The sequence below is a fragment of the Coccinella septempunctata genome, chromosome 6, assembly GCF_907165205.1.
Source record: "Coccinella septempunctata chromosome 6, icCocSept1.1, whole genome shotgun sequence".
Taxonomy (NCBI): domain Eukaryota; kingdom Metazoa; phylum Arthropoda; class Insecta; order Coleoptera; family Coccinellidae; genus Coccinella; species Coccinella septempunctata.
In genome coordinates this window covers 6,887,833-6,915,786 of record NC_058194.1, presented here as the reverse complement: position 1 = coordinate 6,915,786, position 27,954 = coordinate 6,887,833, and the positions used below count along the sequence as shown (strand labels likewise).

General features: G+C 36.5%; 4 protein-coding genes across 5 annotated transcripts; 3 read left to right on the top strand and 1 right to left on the bottom strand.

The window, feature by feature from the left end:
* The first annotated feature begins 5,929 nt into the window (after positions 1-5,929).
* Positions 5,930-6,984, top strand: LOC123315356. Of its 2 annotated transcripts, none has more exons than XM_044901020.1 (4): positions 5,930-6,160; positions 6,298-6,395; positions 6,445-6,581; positions 6,733-6,984. In XM_044901020.1, the coding sequence occupies exons 1-4, from the start codon at positions 6,038-6,040 to the stop codon at positions 6,798-6,800; spliced, it is 426 nt and encodes a 141-aa protein (XP_044756955.1). In that variant the 5' UTR covers positions 5,930-6,037; the 3' UTR covers positions 6,801-6,984. The 2 variants fall into 2 exon arrangements, 1 of the variants encoding a protein (XP_044756955.1); XR_006537944.1 differs by having other exon boundaries at positions 6,445-6,675.
* Positions 6,985-7,353: 369 nt separating this feature from the next.
* LOC123315935 lies at positions 7,354-10,901 on the top strand. Its single transcript, XM_044901841.1, has 2 exons — positions 7,354-7,454; positions 7,511-10,901. The coding sequence occupies exons 1-2, from the start codon at positions 7,354-7,356 to the stop codon at positions 10,899-10,901; spliced, it is 3,492 nt and encodes a 1,163-aa protein (XP_044757776.1).
* A 10,021-nt stretch (positions 10,902-20,922) lies between these two features.
* Positions 20,923-21,504, bottom strand: LOC123315934. Its single transcript, XM_044901840.1, has one exon. The coding sequence runs from the start codon at positions 21,502-21,504 to the stop codon at positions 20,923-20,925; it is 582 nt and encodes a 193-aa protein (XP_044757775.1).
* A 2,966-nt stretch (positions 21,505-24,470) lies between these two features.
* On the top strand, positions 24,471-27,954 carry LOC123315257. The gene is made up of 3 exons (XM_044900885.1): positions 24,471-24,907; positions 26,806-27,239; positions 27,795-27,954. The coding sequence occupies exons 1-2, from the start codon at positions 24,751-24,753 to the stop codon at positions 27,186-27,188; spliced, it is 540 nt and encodes a 179-aa protein (XP_044756820.1). The 5' UTR covers positions 24,471-24,750; the 3' UTR covers positions 27,189-27,239; positions 27,795-27,954.

Genomic DNA, 27,954 nt, shown 5'->3' with positions numbered 1-27,954 from the left:
CCGAATTTTCGTTCGGCTATAACTCCAAATATTTTAGTTGGATTCGGCTAAAAATTCATTATCTGCTTAAACTTGTGAGTTTCAATAAAACAGAACATTAAAAGTTGACGAACACAGGCCTCAATGAGTCATTGAGGCTATATTCAAATTTAAACTCATGAAAAACACTCTGTTTGTAGTTTTTTTCGTCATAATTTTGAATTTTTCAGGTATCTGCATTGATTTTCTCAAAATCAATGAAACTTTGGTATGTCTTGTCAGTGGATTATTTTTAATGAATAATTGTTTGGTGGTGAAATGCCTCTGGAAAAAACAGCGCTGCATATTGACTTTTACTTCACATTAATTAATGGGATGAATATGATCGCCAATCAAATGTCGAAATCTAAAAATGGAATTGAAAATGTTTTCTTTGTTCTTTTTTTCTTTCTTTGTTTTCATTCACACAACTAGTTGTCCATAGAAAATTAGATTCTTTCTGAAGATCAAGTTTTAATTTTTAGTTTCAAGATAGCGTTGTTTTTCCATCCATATTTGGATATTATCAATTTTGAAACATTTTATCATTGTGAATGACTATTTCGTAGAACGAATATAGTATAATTGTTGAACACATTCAACAGAATATTTTTTGAAAAAAAAATCAATTAAGAATTTTTAAATATATTTTCATGAAGTGCTCTATTCCTTAGAGGCGTCTGACCAAAACAATTATTTCTAGAACATGATCAACAGGTGGGGCTACCCAAAAATCAATTCATTTTGCGACAATAATAATGTAGATAAAAAAAAAGTTAAAATTATGATTAAAAAACTACATATACGGTGTTTTTATGAGTTTGAAGTCAAGTAAAGCCTCACTGAACCCGGTCCAGAGTTTTGTCGAATTTTAATGCTCTGTTTCAATGAAGTTAACAACTCAAGGCTAAATATAAATTTTCAGTCGACTTGATCGAGAATTTCAGGAGTTATAGCCAAACGGAAATTCGAGAAATTTCAAAAAACCCCGAAGAAACCTATATATAGGTTGCCCCAAAACTATTGAATCAAACGTCACACCACGATAGAGTATTGATCAAATACTATCGAATGACACCAACATTAGTTGAACGAAAATGTACCCTTTCTGAGAAAACCTAACCTAAAGTTGTCGATTTTCGAACTATTTTTTCAATCACATGGCCAATTTGTGATTGAGGATAGCGTTTTTCTCCCATATTATCACCCCTGTTTATTCTGAGTATTAAAAATCATGTAGAAAAAACAATTGTTTCAATTTACATTTACTTAGGTTATGGTTATCGATTAACTACTTAAAATAATTTCAATTAGGGGAGATGAAACAATAATCTTAGTTCAATATAATTTAAAATCGATATCCTTTTTCACAAACTGGACCTGTGATTAAGAAAAATAGTTCGAAAATCGGCAACTTCAGTATTTTACTAAAATTCTGATTATTTTGGAAACGGTACATTTTCTTCGAACTAATGTTGGTGTCATTCGATAATATTTGGTTTACTCTATCGTGGTGTGACGTTTGATTCACTAGTTTTGGGACATCCTGTATATGGGGTGATTTTGAACTTAGCGCAATGCCCTCTATTCACGGTTTTCATTTGTCTGTGTCTCGTGAAACACCCTGTATACTCCTTGTACTCTGAGAATTTTGAAACAAATTAAAATTCAAATTATTCTTGTTTTGAGAAACGTTCATCCAGCCAGAGACTCTGGTTCATCCCTTTACTCAACGTCGACCCTGGTTACATTGCCCGAAATGAAATCGGCATCTGTTTTCTGTTTACTGCAAAACACGTGTTAATGCTGATATGAAGGGTTCAAACTTTTCTACCTGATTCGGGCTTTTTTAGGAACGAATTGCTCAAGATGTCGAGTTCAAGTAACATTTTGTTTTGCGTGTTATATTGGATGAAATTGAATTTATTCCATGGATGTTCGAGAATTATTGATGTCCAGAATGCTCCAGAATGATGAAAATTTTCAGATTTCATTGAAACTCTTGCGAAAATTATCTCGTATATTGTCAAGTTTAGATTTTAATTCATTCAGAACTTTGAAGTTTGGCAAATAATGATGTAAATAATTCAATATTCTATTCGCCTCAAAACTCGAAACTTTTTGAGAAATGATATATTTAATGATTTGATGACGAATAAATCAGAAAATTAGGTATGTGTGTTGATATTATATTTTCATTCATTGAAGAATATTTAGAATAATGAAGTTCAACAAATGATACAAACAAGATACTTATTCAATTAGACTCATGATCCGAAACATTTCAGAATTTATTTCGTGTTTAGATAATCCGCTGCATATCGTTGTTCACAATACGACTGTCAATTTAGGACCAATTATACAACGATTTAATTAATAGATCAATAGCTTTAGAAAATGTTGGACAACTCATATTGTCAAATGACGGATTTCAGTATCAGACTGCTACATAGTATAAAGAGAGTTCAAAAAAATTTGTATAGACTACGGAATTTAGATGGTTGATATTATGTGTCGCTAACAGTCAATCACATTTCCTTCAGCGCAGTTGTTGTTTTGAAGAAAAAGTAGTAGATTCTCGCAAAAACCGAAACTCTACATGAATAGGCCGAGTTGTTCAGTTCGGGATTAAAGTTTATCCTAGATTGATTTTGACATTTTAGTTCAGTTTTGTCAGGTTAATCTAGGATCATCTCAAATTTCGGCCTAATCCTGAACTGAACAACCGGGCCTTATAGTAATAGCAACGTAGCATTCATTAAGTCGGTATATTATGGGAATAATACTAATTTTTTATAGCGGATGATAGTGGTTTTTAGCCTCGGTATTCACGAAATTCATTTAATTATGTTTTTTTTTTAAGGTGAATCGGCCCAAAATCTAGGATGCCCCGACCTGCTAGTTTCGTAAACTTCTATGATAATAGCATAATAACTCAAATTTCAAGATTTTAACAGAAATTTTCGAATTTAAGGGAGAGACACATTAAAAAAATCGATAGCAACTTAGCGCCTAAACTACAAGCTTGCCGAAGTTGAAACTGGTACCAATCTATTCAGTGCTTCATATAATATATATTGTTTCATGACTCAGTGTTTTTTACAACCTGTAACAAAAAATTCAAAACTGTAAACTCGTCATCGCCTTCCAAAGGCTGTATCTTGGAAGGGCTGTCGATTTGGAAAAAAATTTATAGGAACTACCCCCGCTTATTTTCATTGAGGAATCATCTCCCTTAGTCCTTCGCATTTGTTTACAGATATCCTGTATACAGGATGTCCCGTAAAGACCACGTGAAACGAAAACGAAAAGTAGATCAGAATGTGCTTTACCTGATGTGAAAAAATCGTTCATATGAAAGTCTCACAGTTTTCGAGATATTTGATGTTTTATGAAAATGTTGAATTTTTTCACTTAAAATGCTTCTCTCTTGCGGAAGCTACAATTGAATACTTTTCGAATCAGTTTTTTTTCCGTAAGTTTTGTTGAAAGATTACTCCAATTCATGCAATGAGAAATAACACAGAATATTATACAGGGATTCTGGAAAAAAAATTGAGATTCATGTTCTGAAGGAAGTGTTTTTTTGTGCTGAATTCTATCTGACGTGGTATAAAAAAAGACACTAGACCTTTTCTGCATATTACGTTGAAAAGTTGCCCATTTTGTGAGGATTCCGAAAAAGTAAAATATAGGTGAAAACCTTCTTCACGAAAAAAGATATTTGAATGTTTATCGAAAATGGAGCATTTCTATGAAAAACTGATTTTTTCACCTTTTCCATAAATACTTTCATATTGCACTTCCTGCTGAAAATAATCAATCAACAAATCAATAAAATGTTATTAAGATGCAAATTCACTGGCTGAGTTCTTTTATTTCTTTTTCTTTGCCTAAAGAACTCTCGAACATCGATATGATGTGTGCGATTCAATGATTCACCGAAAAGTATTTAATTGTAGCTTCCGCAAGAGATAAAGCATTTTAAGTGAAAAAATTCAACATTTTCATAAAACATCCAATATCTCGAAAACTGTGAGACTTTTATATGAACGATTTTTTCACATCAGGTAAAGCACATTCTGATCTACTTTCCGTTTTCGTTTGACGTGGTCTTTACGGGACACCCTGTATAGATATATTTTATCTAAGTACCTATTTATTTTGAATAGTGGGAGTTTAATCAATATGTGTTATTTTCGAAGACCAAAACAAAAATTTCAATTGCACCTGATTTGTTAATTACAAGAATCATCATTTATTTTGAATAATAAAACTTCATGCGAAAATACTTAAATTAACTTTTGTCTTTCTCCTTTCATCATGCGTCCATCATAGTGTCCGATGTTCATCATAGCTTTTGGGAATTTACCAATCAATCATCTGTATATCAATCATATGTATCCGAGTACGTATCTTCATTAGTAACTTCATTTTGTAGATTCATCATGTCTTGACAAAAATATGGTTGCAATTTCAAAATATGTTGACTCGAGGCCTTCCAAAGACTTCAATATTGTTTATTTTTTCCCTTACATCCTGTATGATCTATCGAAAAATGCAAATCTGTTTTGGCGAATCCTTCATAAAATTTTACTTGTTTCGATATAATTGGTAATTTTCTTTATGATACATCACTAAAATATTTAAACCAGAGAGATGGTACAAGCTCTTCAAATTTTCGGGAAAATCCAATATTTAAACATAATCGATAATAAAAGAGATGTTTCTGAGCAAAGGATTCCTCAAAATCATTGAGCAATCTGATTCAAGAAAAATATGAAGAGCGTTCCATTTGAAATAACACAATGTCCAACATTCGGTTTAGCCGACGTTGTTCATTTCTGTGATATTGTGAAATTTGTAGCATTTTTTCCTCCTGATTCTGAAATGAAAATTTTCGGAATGGCTCATTGTCCTTGAATATTCATCACCATTACCATCTGAATATTCTTATCCAAAAAATGTTTTTCTCTGAACAGCTTATTTTATTATATGCAATGTAACAATGCTGATTATTCGTTTTACTAATAGGTAGTATTATCTATATGGATCATTTCCATAGAGAGAAGCAACATTATTATGGACAAGACTCAAATCGATTCGTTTTCAGATAGGTAATGAAATAGTTCGCCAAATTCAGAATTATAGTGTTTGCTTGAGATGAAAGATGTTCAACGGATGCATAGATATACGCACGATGAAATATAAACAGTCATAATCCCATTCGAGAGAGCGAAGATTAGTTCTCTTTCACGTGATTTTTTCCCCTACAGAAGAATGCGATGAAAAATCGTTGAGATATGCCGCCTGGCTTGCAATAATGGAGGAGAAAACGCGCTGCGCCTCTCTTTACTTAATTCCTCCGTATACTGATATTCCGCCTGTCTACATCTGCTTGCACAGTACAACGTTGCCATTTTCGGAGGTGCTAACGAGCAAAGAGTCTTTCAGAGCAATTCTTCGATATACAGCTCAGCACACTAGCGCCAGTGATATACACTCGAACTAAAAGATTGTTCAGTACATAAAGAGGGTGCGTTGTGACCTCAAAACGATTTTTTGATATGTTGGTCCCTGAATCCTCCTGAATCTAACAAGCTAAAAAACAAGGCAAAACGTTGTCACCTCCGATTTCGGAGGTGACAGCGATATATATGAGGTGGGAGCGTTAAACGAGTTACTATTTTGGAGGTGGTATTAACACTTTATAACTATATATATATATATATATATATATATATATATATATATATATATATATATATATATATATATATATATATATATATATATATATATATATATATATATATATATATATATATATATATATATATATATATATATATATATATATATATATATATTTTTTTTTTTTTTTTTTTTTTTTTTTTTTTTTTTTTTTTTTTTTCACCTTTCAGGGTTAGGCTGTTTGATGGTGCCGGATCAACTCTGATCAAGACACTTCTCTCAGCAACTTGTTAAGAACCTTCTCACTATTCTGGTGGTCCACAAGATGACCTCCTTTTGTGCCTCTCCGATTAGCTTTTCATCTAGTTCCAGCTTAATGGTGTTTTCGAAAAGATGTGCCTCCACTAATCCGTTTGTGGTTATGACGAGGGGTAGGATTGATGTAGAGGTAAGTCTGTATATTTCTTTCAGTTCGAAAGCCAGATCGTGGTATTTTATCTTTTTTTCATTATAGGCTCGCTCAGCATTGTCATCTGCTGGAATCGTGATGTCTATTATAATTAATTCTTTCTTTTTCTTTTTCAGTATCACAATATCCGGCCGGTTGTGCGCAATGGGTCTGTCAGTGACGAGTGGATGGTCCCAATACAGTTTCATTTCCTCATTTTCCAGTATTTCTTTAGGTAAGTATTCAAAGATTTTCTTTTGATGTTTTATTAACCCATTTTTTAGGGCGATGGCTTGGTGGTATGCCTTTGCCATGGCATTGTGGCGGTCCGTGTATTCCCTTGGAGCGAGGATGGGGCAGGATGACGTGACGTGTTGGATTGTTTCAGTCGCCTGGGAGCATTTGCGGCATTTGTCATTAGGTAAGTTCTTATTCATTATCTGTTTTTGATATGCTTTTGTAGGTATCACCTGATCCTGAATTGCCGCCAGTCTGCCCTCCGTTTCTGGAAACAGGTATCCTGCCTTGAGGTAATTGACAGATCTTACTTTGTCTATTTTGTTCCATTTCAGGGCGGTGGGGTATCTTCCATGGAGAGCTTTGCCGTGCCATATTTCGGATAGTTCTTCGATGCTTTTAGGTTCAATGGGATGGTTGCTTGATGCCAGATTTAATGCTGTGATGTTGTTGTCTTCATCAGATATGGCTTTGAAAAAAGGTGAGTTTTTTGATCTGAAGTATTCTCTCATCTCGCGTACTACTCGGTGGTGTGTGGATTCAATGTTTTGCAGTCCCCTTCCTCCATCTTGTCTGGGCACGTATAATCTGTTCACGGAAGCGTGGGGGTGGTGCATGCCATATTTTGTCAGTGATACTCTTATTTGTGTGTCGATGGCCCTGAGGTCTGTGACGGACCATTTTATTATTTATTATTATTATTATTATATATATATATATATATATATATATATATATATATATAATATATATATATATATATATATATATATATATATATATATATATAATATATATATATATATATATATATATATATATATATATATATATATATATATATATATATATATATATATGCAGGGGGAGCTTCGGCTTTCGGGGAGTGACGACCCCGCGTACCCTAGTCGACCACCGATCTAGGATAGCAACCTAGATCGAGTGTGGAATTAAATATGCTCTCGCAAGTCATAGTAATACTCAGGGCGGCGGGGAGCTGCGAGCTGGCTCCCTTCGGAACCGTCCAGAGGATCAGCTCGACGGAGGATCAGGTGGGGTGAGCGGCGCCTACCTCCGTTCTGGCACCGTAAGGCAACGTCCTGCTCAAACAAGTGAAGGTGAAGATGGTTTGGCCGAATCTTTGGATCGTCCCACCACTAGCCAGCAACAACAAACGCACCAGGACAAGCGTATGCGCTGGACACATGTCGACAACTCGACTGCAATACGCGCACACTTTATAGCTATGAGGATAGCAGGCGGCAGAGGGAAGACGTACATGCGAACTCTGAATGAAATATGGAACGACATGAGACCGGACAGAAGAACATACGCCCAACACATTGCAAACAGAGTCCGTTGGATATTAGACGAAGAAAAATTACCGAGGACAGAACTTAGGACGATAGAAAGAACGTGCTGGCCGGATAGAATTTTGAGAGAAGAGAATACCGATATCTCCCCAGTGAGCGACCATCGTGAAGAACAGGAAACCGCAGAGGACGAAAATGTGCGGGGAGAAGACACTGACCCTCAGGATCAGATAAGTGTGGGTTTCGACCGGAACCTGATAAAGTTCAGTGGAATGGATCCAAAGAGCAGACAAAAAATACCACGACTTAAACAAAATAAAAAGCTCATGGAAGACGTAAGAGCAGTAGATAAAATTTTGTCTAAACTTTTGAGGAGGGACGACACTTTAATACAGGTGGTGGACTTGGTCTATGCTGGTGCTATTACTGTTGCTGAACTTCAGGGTAAAACAACATCTAACAACCCAGAACGACCCAGTGGCGATCCACCATGGAAGAAGCGCCTAGAAAGAAATATAAATCAACACAGGAGTAAACTGGGTATCATACAAACTTACCTTTCTACGCAGCAGCCGTCCAGAAAAGTCTTGAGGTCCATGAGGGTGATAGCCAGAGAGTGTAAACTCAGATTCACGGCGGATGACTTCCGTAGTAAGATCAAGGTAACTGCAGATAATCTAAAACAAAAAATAAAGGCTTTAGGATCAAGATTGAGGCGCTATAATGAAAGAACTAAGAGGTACAAAAACAACCGTCTGTATTACGCTAACCAAAAGGAATTCTTTCGCAAGCTGGAGGGTAAAATGAACACTGATGGCCCACCACCCACACCGGAGGCGGTGGAGGGCTTCTGGAAGGGGATATGGAGCGAGGAGGTCAGTCACGATGGGGATGCTGACTGGCTGCAGGAGGTTGTGGATCAGTCGAGGGGAGAAATGATGCGAGAAATTCAAATAGATGTGGCAGACATAGAATGGGTTTTGAAGTCCACGAACAACTGGGCCGCACCGGGAGTTGACAACATCCACAATTTCTGGTGGAAACACTTCAGGTCTGTCCACTCTAGCTTAGCTCGCCTGTTCCAAAAATTTCTGGAGAAACCTGAGCTGGTCCCAAGCTTTTTGACTGCTGGACTGACATATATGTTGCCCAAAGGAGCCGAATCAGAAGATCCAAAAAACTACAGACCGGTTACATGCTTGCCCACCATTTACAAACTTCTCACAGGAGTACTTACCCGGCACATCAACAACCACGTGAGAAGCCACAACATCTTGGCAACTGAACAAAACGGATGCAAATCCAAAGCCATGGGTGCCAAGGAACTGTTGATAACAGATGTTATCATCACAAAACACGCAAGAAAAAAGCTACGTAACATCTCGGTAGCGTGGGTGGACTACAAAAAGGCGTTTGACTCGGTACCCCACACTTGGCTGCTCAAGGTTCTAAGTATGTACGGAGTATGTGGCTCAGTAATAAATCTGTTAAAACACCTAATGAGCGAATGGCGAACCTCGCTGATTCTGAGAACTGGAGCTACTATTATTAAAACTGCTGACATCGCAATCAGACGAGGTCTATTTCAAGGGGACACACTTAGCCCCTTATGGTTTTGCCTGGCACTGAATCCCCTCAGCATGCTCATCAATAAACAGAAATACGGATACATCCTAGACAAAAACAGAAAGGTCAAAATAACCCATCAACTATTTATTGATGATCTCAAGTTATATGCGTCCAATGAAGAACAACTTGAAAAAATGTTAGAGATCGTGGCAACATTTAGTGAGACCATAAAAATGGAGATGGGGCTGGACAAGTGCGCAAGGCTAACAGTCAAGAGGGGAAAAATAATTGAGAATAACTCCAATATCTTGAATCCAAATGCCATTCAGAACCTCGGCCGGGATGAAACCTATAAGTATCTAGGTATACAGCAAGCTCTAGAAATTAAAAACGCTGAAATGAAGGAAGCCTTTAGTAAGAAACTTTTTTATCGGGTGAACCAAGTGCTCAAGTCCAAATTAAATTCAAAATCTTTGTTTCTAGCCTTGAACACATGGGCATTGCCCATAATGACGTACACCTTCGGGATACTTACATGGTCGGCTACAGAACTGCAGGCATTGGACACGAAGATCCGCACCATTTTGACGAAATACGGAGTACATCACCCTCACTCATCCGTGGCAAGACTCTATCTCCAAAGACATCTAGGGGGAAGAGGAATGCTTAACCTAGAAACAACACATGACAAATCCGTATTAAAACTAAGGGAATACTTCATGAAGCAGAACTCACCTTTTGTCAGGACCCTTCGTTCAGTCGATGTAGGATGCTCCCCATTGCGGCTATCGGATTCCGACTTCACACAACCGATTCGCACTCAGCAAAACCTGCAGGAGGAATGGAAAGCTAAGGTATTGCATGGTAGATACCCTAATAATTTAGAAAACAACAATGTGAATAAAAAAGAATCCTTAACTTACCTTAAGGCGGGCTACCTGTTTCCTGAAACCGAAGGCCGGCTGCTTGCAATACAGGATCAGGTGGTTCCTACCAGGTCTTACCTCAAAAACATAGCGGGACAACAACTTACCTCTGATCTATGTAGAAAATGCAAGCAGGGACGTGAACACATCCAACATGTTACGTCTGGTTGCTCAATCCTTGCACCGAGAGAATACACGGATAGACACAACCAAATGGCAAAAGTTTACCATCAGGCCATGGCACTGAAATTAAAATTAATTAAAACAAAGAGAAAAAATCATCTATACTTACCTGAGAATGTCCTCGAGAACGAAGAATTTAAACTGTATTGGGACACCACGATGGTGACAGACAGACCAGTTGCAAATAACCGACCGGATATCGTCTTACTAAATAAAAGAGAAAAAAGCTGTGTGATCATCGATATAACGGTTCCTTCAGACGACAATATTTCAAGGGCCTACACTGAAAAACTGACAAAATACTTCGATCTGTCGTTCGAACTAAAGGAGATGTATAGGCTCAAGAAAATATCTATTATCCCACTGGTGATGTCGGTCAACGGACTCGTAGAGGAACATCTTGTTGATAATACAAAGCTGTTGGAACTTGACAGCTATGTTGTCTCGAGTGCCCAGAAGGAGGTCATACTGGGCACTACACGTATCGTAAGACGCTTCCTTCATAGCTCTTGATTCCACTTTGGCTCCCAGAGCCCGGTGGTATTTCGTAATTCCCTGAAAGGTGATTGACAAAAAAAAAAAAAAAAAAAAAAAAAAAAAAAAAAAAAAAAAAAAAAAAAAAAAAAAAAAAAATATATATATATATATATATATATATATATATTTATTTATTTATCCAGCATACTATGTTGCGTCCATACATTGTCTTTGGGCCATACACTATTGCGTCCTGAATAATACTGCGTCCGTATACCGGACGCATATATATATATATATATATATATATTGATTTAAATTAACGACTATTTTTCAGGGCAAAATTCCAATGAGAGTCAAATTATATTAAAGCTCTATATTTCGTCAACTATCTTTAATATAATTTGACTCTCATTGGAATTTTGCCCTGAAAAATAGTCGAAACACCCTTAATTTAAATCAATAATTTCACAAACGACTAGTATCCTATAACTTCAATTTATATATATATATATATTAATTGTACAGAACAGAAGAGAAGGCATTCCTTTTTCTTTCTTACAACCAATCGAGCAATGGCAAAACTAGATTTGCCGGGTCAGCTAGTATTGGATATTTGACCAATCACCTGTGTTTTATTAATATCATATTGAATTATCCCCCTCACGAATTCAATTTGTCGAACGGGAATTATCTTGAAGGAAAAAAGTAAATACTCCTTCGAACCCCTATTCGATAGTGTTGAAAATATTGAAGGATTTGTTTTTACAAAGAAAATTAAAGGGTAAATCACAAATAATCCTTAGCAGCTGACAAAATGGGCCAGTTCATATTTTGAACTCGTTGATCGATATTCGATCGATATCAACGCAAAACAAAATAAAACGAGAGATAATTGGACTTCCTTGGTAGAACAAGGATAGAACGAAGCAAATGACATGGTGGCGCCGCCACGAAACTGATCCCATATCCCCGATTTTCTGAAATGTTGATGCTTGCAAAAAGTGACAAGTGCACACACCAGTGTTTTAGCCATCTTACTGGAATCTAAAGCAGCCGTCCAATCATCCAGGCAAAGCAAAAGGTTAGTTACAACTGATCTACCAGGGACAAAACCGTGCTGGTTAGGTGGGATAATAGAATGGGTTAGAGCAAACTTCATCAGTTCATCTACAACAATTCTTTCGCATATTTTGGCGACAACACTAGTAACTGTGATTGGGCGATAATTATTGGCGTTGGTTTTATCTCCCTTTTTGAAGATGGGAGTTACACAACCCTCCAACCAGGCAGAAGGAAGTCGGTGAACAGCAAAAGACCTGGAATAAAGCATGGACAAAGGTTCAGCCAGAGCAGTGGCACAATTCTTCAATATAACGGGTGAAATACCATCAGGACCAGGTGATGAGGTAACTTTCAGATTCTTAAGATGTCGTTCTACCAGTTCAGAGTTGAAAGAAATATTGGTGATCTCAGTGATGGATCTATTGCCCGGCAATTCGGGAAGAGGACCCTGGGTTTCCTCAGAAAAAGCAGCAGAAAAAACTTCAGCAAAGATCTCAGCTGACTGTGATGCACAGCCGTCCAGATGAATCACGGATAATGGGTACGGATACTTTGGTGCTGAGTGATTGACGGACGTATCTATAGAACTTCTTATGATTACCAGATCTAACCAGATTATTTTCAAAGTTCCTTCTAGCTGTCAATAAAGTCTTCTTCAATTCATCCGAGTATATTCTGTGATAGTGATAGTCACGATGAGACCTGCTTCGCATATACCGTTGCCATATAGAGTTTTTGTGGCGTATTTGACGTTGCATTTCATGAGTGATCCAGGGCTTTGAAGGAAACACAGTGAATGTCCTCCTGGAGGTACTTCTCTCAATCCCATCCCTCAACACATCCGAAAAAATTTCCCACGCGTCATCAATCCCCTCCGCGGAAGCGAGTATCGACCAGTCTGATGCTAGCAGGATTTCATTGAGAATAGAGTAATCCACCACATCTCTAGTTTTAATTTGCTTTTTTACTGAGGGCGAAAAAGAAAATTGCATTATAGACTTGAGAACTACATGGTCAGATCATTAACCAGAATAAGATCTAGCAGTGACGGGCTCTGTCCCTGACGGAAGCGTGTAGGTGAATTGATCAACTGACTGAAACTCGAACCAATCAAAAAATCAATGAGAACTTGTGATGGAGAATTCGGCCCAGGAAGGTTCGACATCGATAACGGCCACCTCATGTCTGGAAAGTTGAAATCTCCAGCAATTAACGTCGGCACCCCATTGGAAGACTCCAAGATGTTCAAAGAGGACAACATCATATGGTGAGGCACGAGGTCTATAAATACAAGAAATATTGAGGACAAAAGAAGAATTGAAAATGTGGAGAAATATGTTGTCAAGGCCAGGGGTATGCAACCTATCAACAGAAATAGAGAAATTGTCACTTATAACAGAATGTACATAAATGCAGACCCCACCATATCCAATAGTTGTAGTACTGTCACTTCGATGGATGGTGTAATTAGGAATATCATAAAGAGAATCCGGAACATCAGGTCTTTACCAAGTCTCCACCAAAAGTATAAACATAGGGTTGTTGACACTTACAAAAGCAATGATCTCGTCATACTTAGAATGAAGTGATTGCACATTGGAATAAATATATGACCATTCACTTAGCGACGACTCGGGCAGAGATAAATTTAGTTTTTTGAGTTGGGAGGAGCACGAACAATTGATGGCTCTCCTTTCACGTATTTTATGGTGATGTCTTTCTCTCCGGCTTCAGTTCTTCTCTTCAGCTCTAAACGTAACAGCCTCAAGGCGTCTAATTGGGCAGGTGTCTTGTCGTCAGATATCCTCACCTCCCTGAACTCTCGAACATTCCGCAGCAATCCCTTGTTACGTAAAAGACGAGATACCATGTGGGAACTAGAGAAAGAGACTTTCCATAAGGTGTTGGCGGAACCAAGAGAAACGACATCAATAATGCTCTCATGGGCGCGATCATTTATGATAGCCAAGCATCTGTGCAAGAAATCATGATCCAACGTAGCGTCAGCTTTTGTCTTCAGACCAGAGATAATTAAACTGTGGGATCGTTTTACCCTGTCCAAAATTTCTGCAGATGATAGGGCAGGAGTACCATTCTTCAACGCACCAATATCCTCTGACAGCCTTTCTAAAGTTTTACCGATAGTAGTCTTCGTGAGATGAAGGTCGTCCAGCTTTAATTGATTTGATTGTATCAATGCTTCATGCTGAGTCAAGGTACCACCGTGCTGCTGTAACGTATCGAGAGATGATCTGAACTCGGCCTCCAGGTTTTTTTGAGATAGTCTGATCGCATTCACATCCTCCTGCAGAGCATTCAAGTTTGATTGCAAACCCGAAAACGACAACTTCATTGCGGAGACATCGGCCGCTATTCTAGTAACTGTTTGCATCAACTTTTCGAAGTGCTCCATCGTAATCTGCTGGACAGAAGAAGCTCCCTCTTCAGAGGCGGAGTTAGTTGAGTAGCTTCGGAGTTTGGTTTTCTGCTGACATGATGGGCATCTCCATGACTCCCACTCTCTTTGATGTATTCAAGTTCCACAGTTCCTAAATTTAAACATTTTTTGTGGAACGACTTACGGCATGATACGCACTGCAGAACATGTATGTCACCAGACGTAGTGGCTGCAGTGCAAACAGGGCAATAAGAAGGCATTCTTTTCAAAATTAATACGTTGAGAAACGAATCGGAAGAAAAAAAACCTGCGAGGTGGTAATTTATAAGGATGGATGTACAGGGATACACGCTTCACTCTTATGGGCCGATATAAGAGACTTAATGATACAAAGACAGGTGGGCCGCGGATAAAATGGAAAATGAACAGAAGGTTAAACAAACGGAATTCCCTTTCACTCAAATAAACAAATGAAATCACAGGTGGATTCCACGATAAACCAAATGATTAATACAATTGAAAAACACGTATGTCACCAGCACACATGGGCTGGCACACATGGGCTAGCACACATTCAACCATGTTGAATCGTCCACTGAAATCTCAATTCCTATCAGAACTATGGAACTGAAATTCAACATGTGCATCTCAATTCGAAAACTACGTGCAGTTTCAAGATTTGGTTCGAATTGATCCAATAGTTCCTTAGGACTTGAAATGATATTTTGTCGAATCGAGTACTGAAATCTCCATTCCTATCAGAACTATCGATATGAAATTCAACATGTGCATCTCATTTCGAAAACTATGTGCAGTTTCAAGATTTGGTTCGAATTGATCCAACAGTTTTTGAGGAATTGATATCACACTTGGCCGAAAAGACTACTGAAATCTCCATTCCTATCAGAACTATCGATCTGAAATTCAACATGTGCATCTCATTTCGTAAACTATGTGCAGTTTCAAGATTTGGTTCGAATTTTTTGAGGAATTGATATCACACTTTGCCGAATTGACCACTGAAATCTCAATTCCTATATGAACTATCGAACTGAAATTCAACATGTGCATCTCAATTCGAAGACTATGTGCAGTTTCAAGATTTGGTTCGAATTGATCCAACAGTTTTCGAGGAATTGATATCACACTCTGCCGAATATACCACTGAAATCTCAATTCCTATCTGAACTATCGAACTGAAATTCAACAGGTGCATCTCATTTCGAAAACTATGTGCAGTTTCAAGATTTGGTTCGAATTGATCCAACAGTTTTTGAGGAATTGATATCACACTTGGCCGAATAGACTACTGAAATCTCCATTCCTATCAGATTTTTCGATCTGAAATTCAACATGTGCATCTCATTTCGAAAACTATGTGCAGTTTCAAGATTTGGGTCGAATTCATCCAATAGTTCCTTAGGAATTCAAATGATACTATGTTGAATCGTCCACTGATATCTCAATTCCTATCAGAACTATCGAACTGAAATTCAACATGTGCATCTCATTTCGAAAACTATGTGCAATTTCAAGATTTGGTTCGAATTGATCCAACAGTTTTTGAGGAATTGATATTACACTTGGCCGAATAGACTACTGAAATCTCCATTCCTATCAGATTTTTCGATCTGAAATTCAACATGTGCATCTCAATTCGAAAACTACGTGCAGTTTCAAGATTTGATTCGAATTGATCCAAAAGTTCCTTAGGACTTGAAATGATATTTTGTCGAATCGAGTACTGAAATCTCCATTCCTATCAGAACTATCGATCTGAAAGTCAACATGTGCATCTCATTTCGAAAACAATGTGCAGTTTCAAGATTTGGTTCGAATTGATCCAACAGTTTTTGAGGAATTGATATCACACTTTTCCGAATTGACTACTGAAATCTCAATTCCTATCTGAACTATCGAACTGAAATTCAACATGTGCATCTCAATTCGAAAACTGTATACACTTTCGAGATTGGGGTCGAATTGATCTAGAAGTTCCTTTGGAATTCAAATGATACTATGTCGAATCGTCCACTGAAATCTCAATTCCTATCAGAACTATCGAACTGAAATTCAACACGTGCATCTCAATTCGAAAACTATGTGCAGTTTCAAGATTTGGTCCGAATTGATCCAACAGTTTTCGAGGAATTGATATCACACTTTGCCGAATTGACCACTGAAATCTCAATTCCTATCTGAACTATCGAACTGAAATTCAACATGTGCATCTCAATTCAAAAACTATGTGCAGTTTCAAGATTTGGTTCGAATTTATCCAACAGTTTTCGAGGAATTGATATCACACTTTGCCGAATTGACAACAGAAATCTCAATTCCTATCAGAACTATCGAACTGAAATTCAACATGTGCATCTCAATTCGAAAACTGTGTAAAGTTTCAAGATTTGGTTCGAATTGATCCAACAGTTTTGAGGAATTGATATCACACTTTGCCGAATTGACCACTGAAATCTCAATTCCTATCCGAACTGTCGAACTGAAATTCAACATGTGCATCTCAATCCGAAAACTATGTGCAGTTTCAAGATTTGGTTCGAATTGATCCAACAGTTTTCGAGGAATTGATATCACACTTTGCCGAATTGACCACTGAAATCTCAATTTCTATCTGAACTATCGAACTGAAATTCAACATGTGCATCTCAATTCGAAAACTATGTGCAGTTTCAAGATTTGGTTCAAATTGATCCAATAATTCCCCAGGAATTGAAATGATATTTTGTCGAATCGACTACTTAAATCTCCATTCCTATCAGAACTATCGATCTGAAATTCAACATGTGCATCTCATTTCGAAAACTATGTGCAGTTTCAAGATTTGTTTCGAATTGATCGAACAGTTTTTGAGGAATTGATATCACACTCTGCCGAATAGACCACTGAAATCTCAATTCCTATCTGAACTATCGAACTGAAATTCAACATGTGCATCTCAATTCGAAAACTATGTGCAGTTTCAAGATTTGTTTCGAATTGATCCAACAGTTTTCGAAAAATTGATATCACACTCTGCCGAATAGACCACTGGAATCTCAATTCCTATCTGAACTATCGAACTGAAATTCAACATGTGCATCTCAATCCGAAAACTATGTGCAGTTTCAAGATTTGGTTCGAATTGATCCAACATTTCCTTAGGAATTGAAATGATATTTTGTCGAATCGACTACTGAAATCTCCATTCCTATCAGAACTATCGATCTGAAATTCAACATGTGCATCTCTTTTCGAAAACTATGTGCAGTTTCAAAATTTGGTTCGAATTGATCCAACAGTTTTTGAGGAATTCATATCACACTTGGCCGAAAAGACTACTGAAATCTCCATTCCTATCAGTACTATCGATCTGAAATTCAACATGTGCATCTCATTTCGAAAACTATGTGCAGTTTCAAGATTTGGTTCGAATTGATCCAACAGTTTTTGATGAATTGATATCACACTTTGCCGAATTGACCACTGAAATCTCAATTCCTATCTGAACTATCGAACTGAAATTCAACATGTGCATCTCATTTCGAAAACTATGTGCAGTTTCAAGATTTGGGTCGAATTGATCCAATAGTTCCTTAGGAATTCAAATGATACTATTTATTTATTCATTTATTTATTTAGCATACAAAAGCCGAGGTTTAACCCATGTGGCTCAAAACAAATAGAACAAAGGAAGAGACACAGAATGGGCAAAATGTACAAAAAAAAAGCTGAAAATTCCTAAATATACAGAAAAAAAACGAAACAATAAGACATAATAAGATGAAAAAAAAAAAGAATTAAATCAATTTTTTAAAGTTCTACACCAGCTATCAAACATCACCTTGAATTGATTAACATTAGGCGCACACACAACATTACACGGTAGATTGTTCCAAACATGGAAAACTCTGTTCGACAAAAAGTGTTCACGTGAAACCGATCGGAACGCTTCTCTGGACAGTTTATAACGGTGTCCTCTCAGACTTGGATTCGTGTTCAGACGAACTAAGTGGGATAAGTCCACTCCGGAATACCCATGAAGAATCTTGAACCACAGCCGTCTATAGAGAAAGCCTGGAACACAATCTGACAACGCAGCAGATTGGCCAACTTGGTGGGCCGACTTTAGTTTTGTACATAGCGCTGTATGCTTGCGTTTCCGAATCCTATCAACGTTATTAAATGGTTATTGAAAAACATTTCAATAACTAAAAACATTTTTGATGGAAAACTTGAAAGAATATAGTATGATGCTCTACTTATTCAATAAATTGAATTCATAACGGAGATAATAGTTTGCACAAGAATTTAATTCAGAAAATATTCCTGAAATAATTTTCAAATCAAATAAAAGGATTTTCATTTTATTATATGCAAATGATATTTGTTTTTCAATTTATTGTTCAGCAAGAACCACGGGAAGGTGTAGGGGTTTCTCTTGCCATAAAATTGTGTAAATGAAGTTAAAAAACCGATCATGAATTACTTGAAGGAGCGAGTGAACAGGACATGTATATAGGAATGTGAATATATTGCAGAAATGAATCGACATATTCGGTTGAAAAGTTCAGTTACACATTTTTCACAATCAACTCAATAAACTATGTACAGGGTGGGCAAATTTCGATGTTTAAGCACTACAGTTTTTAAACCAGAGGAGATACACAAAATCTGATACCCCATTCTCGTTCTCTTTTTCTGAGAAACTAACAATAGTAGTAGTCATTTTTGGCCACTTTCTTTTGTTTTCGAGTTATAAGCAAAAATTGGAAAAATGGCGATATCGAAATAAATTTATATCTCAGCTAATACTGATGATGGAGTTCTGAAATTGAAACATTATACAGGCACTTTTTTACGTAGAATCCAGTGGCGTGCTCGCCTTTTCAGCAGGATTTTCAATTACGAAGCTATGACCCAAAGTTATGTTTTTTTAAATGGGAACACTAGATTTCTGTGCAATTTTTCGAAATATTAATTTTTACTGATTTCAAGAATATATAACATCATATGGTTTGTAACCATATGAATAATAGAAAATGGTCAAAAACACTTTTTTCCAGTATTTCTATGCTTTCAACTTTTGACGAGCACAGAAAAATAGAATTTCCTATATCAAAAGCAGTCTCCTTCCGGCAATGTCATTCTTTCTATGCTTTTTACCAATTTTCACAAAATTTGAATCAAGATATATTTCATGAATTTTCATAATAATGAAAGAACTTATAGAAGGAGGCACTGGTAATCATACGATGCTATATTTTTCTATGCTCATAAAAAGTTGAAACCATACAAATATTGAGAAAAAAGGTTTTTGACCATTTTCTATTACTTATATTGATACAAACCATATGATGTTATATATTTTTGAAATCAGTAAAAATTAAGCTTTCAAAAAATTGCACATAAAACTAGTGTTCCCATTTAAAAAAAACATAACTTTGGGTCATATCTTTGTAATTAAAAATCCTGCAAAAAAGGCGAGCACGCCACTGGATTCTACGTAAAAAAGTGCCTGTATAATGTTTCAATTTCAGAGCTCTGTCGTCAGTATTAGTGGAGATATAAATTTATTACGATATCGCCATTTTTCCAATTTTTGCTTATAACTCGAAAACAAAAGAAAGTGGCCAAAAATGACTACTACTATTGTTAGTTTCTCAGAAAAAGAGAACGAGAATGGGGTATCAGATTTTGTGTATCTCCTCTGGTTTAAAAACTGTAGTGCTTAAACATCGAAATTTGCCCACCCTGTACATAGTTTATTGAGTTGATTGTGAAAAATGTGTAACTGAACTTTTCAACATACATACAACATAACATTTTCTATGCTTACACATAACATTATATTCTCAAACATGAAATAATTATTAATTAGATCAAAATCTTTATCGGAATTTGAAAAAGCCTCGATTTTATCATTGTTCCTACTCAAAATTGTATTCCTTTCAGACTGTGGATCTGTTCTTTTTTTATAAACTGGTTTTGAAAGATAAGCTGGACAATTTGGAAGAATGTTTGGAACCGCGTTTTCTGTTAATTTTGGATATCTTAATGATATGGGTTTAAATGAACCATCCGGCTGTAAATGCATATCATGTCTGATTATATCGGACTATTCAAAATGTTTTTCACAATCCACAAACCCCACTATGAACGGTGAGAACGAAATTTTTTCGAGGGATATATTTGAGCCATAAAAGCTTCCTTTCTTCGTTTTTGGGGAAACCAAAGCAACTCACTCACTCATTAAGAAATAATTACTTTTACAAGAGGGTACACAACATTTCTTGACCATGATTGAAAATGGCTTCTTCACGGAAGTTCATAAGGCTATGTACTTACGGTTAAAAAGGTAATCCAATACAAAATGCACTATAACACTACTTACAATCTTCACTATAATGTATCACAAAACGAAAAAACTGAAAAGCCACCAGATTTCATAAGTTTTACACTACTTGTTTCAAAAACTTCACGCCGACGCGGATATTCACGAACTAAACTTACGAATTGCAAGCGTCATGCGTATCAAGGACATGATAGAGTCGGCCCTACTGCGACGTTGCATTTTAATCGTGAACCAGGCTCTCCTTAAAGACGGCTGTGCTTGAACGTAGTTATTAGATCACCTCTCAGTCTTCTTTGTTCAAGGGTAGTCAGTTTAAGGATGCGCAGCCTATCTTCATAATCAGGTCTACTGTATCCGTAGGGCATTCGGGTAACTCTCCTCTGAATCTTCTCCAGCCTGTCTGAGTCTTTCCGGAAACGGGTATCCCACACTGGTCCCGCATATTCAAGAATCGGTCTTATGTAGGACTTGAGTAGTTGGGAACACGTTGAAACAGAGCAGTTTCCAAAAACTCTGTCGAAGAGAAAGCATCTCTGCGAAGCCTTGCGACAAACAGAGTCCACATGTTCAGACCAGCCGAGTCCCTCAGTCATCACCACGCCCAAGTCAGTGTATGATGCGCAGAGTGTGATTGGTGTGCCATAGATAGCATATGGCAGGCGGGGATTATTAACTCCAAGGTGAAGAACAGCACACTTTTCAATCGATATCTTTAAGGGAATGAGCCAATCAGCACACCACTTCTCAATCCTCTTCAGGTCTTGACGGAGCGTCCCGTAGAACAGCAGGGGATTAGCATAAATTTTAGTGTCGTCAGCGAACATAGAAACAACCGATCTAAGAAGTCTAGGTAAATCCGACACATATAAAAGAAATAATAATGGACCCAAGACCGAACCTTGCGGGACACCACTGGTGGAACAACTCGAACTAGAGTATCTGCTACCGACTCTTACTGAGAATCGACGTTCGGTGACAAAGGATCGAATCCACTCCAGAATATGCCCCCTGACGCCAAGATGCTCCAATTTGGCAAACAACCTACGGAATGGGACCTTATCGAATGCACGAGCAAAATCCAGGTAAATGATGTCTACTGGAGCCCTGGAATCTAAGATGTCTAAAACTCTGGTGTATTCACTGATTCGATTTTGTTTTTAATTTCGTGGGGATATGGGATCAGTTTCGTTTTTTCCACTGTAGGTAGCGCTGTTTAGAATTTGACAGAGCATTGTCAATTGATATTTGAAAATAATTTGAATACTTTCCTACGACTTACGAATATGTTGCATTTATAAGTGAAAATGTATTAGTTACGAGAAAGAGTGTAGAACATTCATTTATTTAACATGTCGTTCAGTAAGTTCAGCTTACTATATGGACAATCAAGAACTATTATAGCTAAGAATTCGATGTTGTTGGAATTTGAGGCAGAACCAAATCAGATGAACGAACATTCGAGACGGATATAGCTAAGTTTTATGGCAACTTCAGCAATATTTCAAAGAAACTGTATTGGAAATACGTAATGTAAATTGTGAGCATGTATTGAGAATCAGTAATACATACCTATCTCTATTCGAGTCTGATCTTTGAATATTCTTCCTGATTAGATATAGTGAAAATTCCCTTTCCGTCAACTGAATATATTGGATAACTGTGTTTTATTAAAATCAAATTGAATTACCCTCCTCATGAATACAATTTGTCAAACAGTAATTACTTTGAAGAAGAATAGTAAATACTCCTTCGAACCCTTATTCGATAGTGTTGAAATATTGACAGATTTGTTTTTACAACGAAAATTATACTGTAAATCACAAATATTCCTTAACAGCTGAAAAAATGGGCCAGTTCATAATTTGAACTCGTTGATCGATGTTCGATATCAACGCTAAACAAAATAAAACGAGAGAGTATCATTCTACCTCCTCAGGTAGAACAAGGATAGAACGAAGCAAATGACATGGTGGCGCCGCCACGAAACTGATCCCATATCCCCGATTTTCTGAAATGTTGATGTTTGCCATAGATTAGAGTTATGTAGATCGGAAACTTCCATACTACGAGACGAAACCGTTTTTATGCGCCCTCTCTTAACCTGGGGTGAATTAATAGGTGTTTCTTTCAATATACAGTTAATAGATGACGCCGGAAAAAAGGAGATTTCCTTCAACTTCATTCACAGGACAAGGGGAGAAGTGTGTTCTGTCATTTGAAATTTTGAAGATTAATCTTTTTGAATTCGAATATTTGAAAATATTTTATATATCCTTGTTTAGGCAGTGAGTTATTATTCCCATATATTTGTCAAGTTTTTTTCATCTCCTTCAGGTAATGAAGAACATTTTTAACTGTTTTATGTTTACCCACGGGCGTAGCCAGGGGGGGGGTTTTGGGGGTTCAAACCCCTCCCCGAAATTATATAGGTACATAATATTAGTTTCAAAGAGTCCCCATTTATATGTCAAAATCAGAAAATTTGTATTCAAAAACCCCCCCCCGAAACTCAACCCTGGCTACGCCTATGTGTTTACCTATTGATTGAATTATGCATTTTCAAATGGACTTGTTAACATTCGAAACATTGAAGTTGTAACGAACGATACTACCATTTTAGTCACTTATGAAATGACTCAATTTTAATATTTTTCAACTATTGATCAATAGGTATCGGAACAAGTAAATATCAAAAGGGTGTCTGTAGGTACAACAGTATCACATACTAGCAGGTACACTGTTGAAAAGGAAAATATCAAACTATATTTCCGGATATTCGATTAGAAAAAAAAAATTATTCCCTTTCTGGAGAAGGCGTAATTCTACGTGAAAGTTACGATTGTGGCGACTGTGAAATAGCTTATCATGACAAACTTCCATATATCTACTAAAATGGTTCAAATTTAAGACTGGACTCCTGGTATAAACGAAAAAATAAACCTTTATAAAGTATATTTTATTACTTGTTGCCATGCAATCAAATACAATAAAGAAAGCCATATTATCCTTATTTTTTCCTTTGCATTAATCGGTTTTTTACTTTGAAAATTATGCAAATGAAAGAATACTACTGTGGTAATCTATTCGTATCATAAAAAAAATACTAAAATATCTGAACTAAATACCAGTACATTGGTGTTTATATTAGGTATTATGATACGAATAAATTGTCAAGTAGTTTTATTGCGTTCACATGGACAGTTCGAATTTCCTGCAATGTATGGAGAACAGACAGAAAACACAGAAATTATACTCGTTCTTTTTGTTAGACAAAACACAGCTTTTTTTCAAACCCAGATCTACTCAAGCTTCACCCCAGTCCACCAGAGGTCGCGATGAACAATGTTTCAAAATATTGTGAGAGTTTCCTATCTACACCACCTTAATCTATGATGCTTGCAAATAGTGAAATAGTGCACACACCAGTATTTTAGACATCTTAGCGTATGGTCCGTATATACCATAGACATATTAATCACATGGACACGGCGTAGAGAGAGAGGGGGTGCGGCCGTAATAAGATAAGGCTAGTATGGGCAAAACATTCGTTTGCACTTTGTATTTATCGAAATTTTCAGAGTTTTCTCATAAATTTTAGATAAACTTTGAATGTTGTATTCTTTTCCTGTTATGAAAGTAATAAAAGTGTCCTCGTAGAGTGCAAATTATTGTACGGAATGAGTTAAAAAGGCAGATAAGGTGAAATTTAACTGGTAAAGTATGTTGAAGTAAGAACTGCTGGCCAAAGTTGATTTGGGTGTTTTGGTATTACGGGTGAGAAACTCAATACTGAGATCAATGAAGTGTATACTGTATGCTCTTTTTGTATTGATGATCCCATTGGAGAATGTACTTTTGCTAATCCTAATTCAGTTTCAGTGCTCTGCATCAAATGTGGTAAGAGAGATGATAATAATTGTTGTGATTTTTGTTTAGAGAATAGGTCTGATCGAACAAACAGGGATGGTTCAAAAAAGGAGAAATATCCAGCTAAGAGGTCTCCTTATTTTAAAGAGAAAAGGGCAGAAAAGAGTCCTTACACACTGGATCAGTTGGAGAAAATAAAGAAAATGACACCAGCTGAAAAGCGTGATGCAAGTTGCAAAAAATGTGGTTTGATGTTCCACAAGTCAAACACATGTGTGAACACAGAGAGATTCTGCTTTTACTGCCATAAGAAGGGACGCGAAAAGAAGGACTGTAGGAAACTGAAAGATCAAAAATCTAGTAAGTCATTGTTCGATTTGAATAATTTCAGTATGTTTGCAACATTTCTAGTTGATTCTGGTGCATCTCACCATGTAGTGAATGTACAGAATATTTTGTTGAACTATCAGGCTTACAAAGAGCCGATATCTGTTGTTTTGGCATCGGAAACTGAAAGCACTATGTCAATGGGTCAGGGAACACTTCCATTACTAGTACAGTTTGGAAAAAGTTCGCACATTGTACATCTAGCTAATGTTCAGTATGTCCCCGAAGTAAGGGATAATATTCTCAGTGTCCGTGCATTTAATATTCAGTTTGGGACAAGTCTTGTGCTAAATGCTAATAATGGATTTATTTTAACTAGAAAATTAAGAAGAAAGATCTCCCTGCTCTTTGTATCGGATGGCGTTTATCGAATCTCAGCAAGAGTCAATCCTGGTGATACAAGTAGTATCAACAAAATTAATGTAAATAAAGTAGAAAGTATAAATAAACAGTTAAGTTCGAAAGATAATTCTAGTTGTAAAATGAAACTCTCAGTTATCAAACCCAATAAGAAAGTCAATAATAGTAGAAGAGAAACACGAAAATTACGTAAAAGATTTACTCGTAATCAGTTAAAAATGTTGGCTCAGGAAGGTAGTATGTGGCATCGTAGAATGGGTCATATATCATCTTCTTACTTAGGAAAATTACCTAATGTTGTTCAAGGACTTAAAGAACTCACGTATAATCTCAGTACTGGTAATTGTACAATTTGTTCTAAAGCAAAAATGACCAGAAAAACATGTGCAAAAGAAAGAGATCGAGCCACTAGAGCTTGTGAAATTCTTCATTCGATCTATTAACTGTCAATCCGCCAACACATTACACTAAGAAAAAGTATATTTTAATTGTTCTAGATGATTATTCAAGATATGCACAAATTTTCCTGATGAAACAAAAGTCTGAAACTTTCAAGTTTTTGAAGTCTGCTTATTTGAACTATCTTCAGTCATTATTTCCTAGTCCTGGTCAATTCAGAAAATTACGTTGTGATAATGGAACAGAGTTTATCAGCGAATCTTGTCAACAAGTTCTCGATCAGTTTGGTATTCAAATTCAGTTAGCAGAACCTTATCAACATGAGCATAATGGAACTGCTGAAAGGTTCAATAGAACACTCCAAGAAAGGGCTAGAGCCTTGTTATTTGAATCAGGCTTTCCAAATACTTTCTGGGGTTTTGCATTTTCGACTGCTTGCTATCTATACAATCGTACGCCTCATTCATTAGACTTTTTGACTCCATATGAAAAACTCTATGGAAAACAAGCCGATCTGCAAAATATAAGAATTTTCGGTTCACAGGCAGAAGTTAGAAATGAAAATGTTCCAAAAGGTAAAAAGTTGAATGCAAGATCTAGCACAATGTATTTAATAGGATATACCGATACTGGCTATTTGTTGTATGATCCTAAAACCTGTAAGACTATTACATCTTGTAATGTTCTAATAAATGAAGAGTTGACCTACAAGTCATATGAATCAAAGTTATCAGTCCCAAGTGATGAATTAACAGTTTCGTCTGAATCTGTTGAGTCCAGTGAGAACGTTTCTGTTACGCCCTCTGTAGGCAATTCTGTTGCGTCCATTACGGACATATCTGTTGTGCCACCTACTGGCAATTCTGTTGTATCAGTTGCAAACAATCCTGTTGAAATGAAATCAGTTGAACAAAACTCTGATTCTGTAAGAACTACAAGTCCAGTACAGAGTAGCTCCAACAATTCTGTTGATAAAACAAGTGCTACAAATATGTTAGAAAATGTTTCAGTTAGCTCTCAGATAAATAATGAGATAGAATATGAAGAAATATCCCAGCTAGATGATTTTGATGGCAATGAAACCAGTGGACTTGATATGCCGCAAATTTCAGTTAATGCCACAATTTTGAATCCATTCGGTTTTGTATATGATACAAAAATCTATCAGACCAGTAAAACACCTCAAACATATCTGGAAGCAATGACATGTTCAGAAAGTAGTAAATGGATTACTGCCATTCAGTCCGAACTTGAAGCTATAAACCAACATGAAGTTTGGAAAATTGTGGAAAGAAAACAAGGTATGAAAAGTATTCCGTTGAAATGGGTATTTACAGTTAAGGACAATGGTGTGTGTAAGACTCGTTTAGTTGTTGTAGGATGCAAAGATACTGAAAAGTATACTCCTGAGGAAACTGCATCTCCTACACCAGCACTATCAGTTGTTAAATTATTATTTGCATTGTCAGTTTCTAGGAATTGGCATGTTGAATAGTTGGGTGTCAAAACAGCATTTCTTCATGGTGAAATTGATCGACCAAAATATGTAAGTGTTCCTGAAGGAACCAATCTTGATAAATCAAAGGTAATATTGAAGTTACGAAAAGCTCTTTATGGATTAGCATAGCACCGAAATGTTGGTTTATGACACTTGATAATTTTCTGAAGGATTCTGGTTTTGAATCAAATTTACGAGAACCATGTTTATATAAGAAAAAGGAAGATAGTAATATCGTTTTGATTTTAGTATATGTTGATGATCTATTAATTACAGGTAGTTGTAGAAACCTTATTCAGGAAAATGTGAATATGTTGAAGTCACGTTTTAAAGTAAAACAATTTGGCTTTCCTACAAAATTTGTTGGTTTGGAAATCACTAGATCAGAAAATCAGTTGTTTCTTCATCAAACACAGTTTGTAAATGAAATGTTGAAAGAATTTCGAATGGAAAACTCAAATTCAGTTGACACTCCTTTAGTTCCTCAAGGAAATCATAAAGTTCAGGAAGTAACGAATGAAGCAGATTTTCCGTATAAGAAAGCTATAGGTTCCCTACTGTATTTAAGTATGTTCACAAGACCTGATATATCCTTTGCCGTAGGTTATTTGGCTAGATTCCAAGCTAATCCACAGCAGTATCATTGGACATTAGTCAAAAGAGTTTTCAGGTATTTGAAAGGTACAAGTCAGTTAGGTCTAAAATTCACAGTAGGATCTCCAATTTTGTCATGTTATTGTGATGCAGATTCTTCAGGTGATAA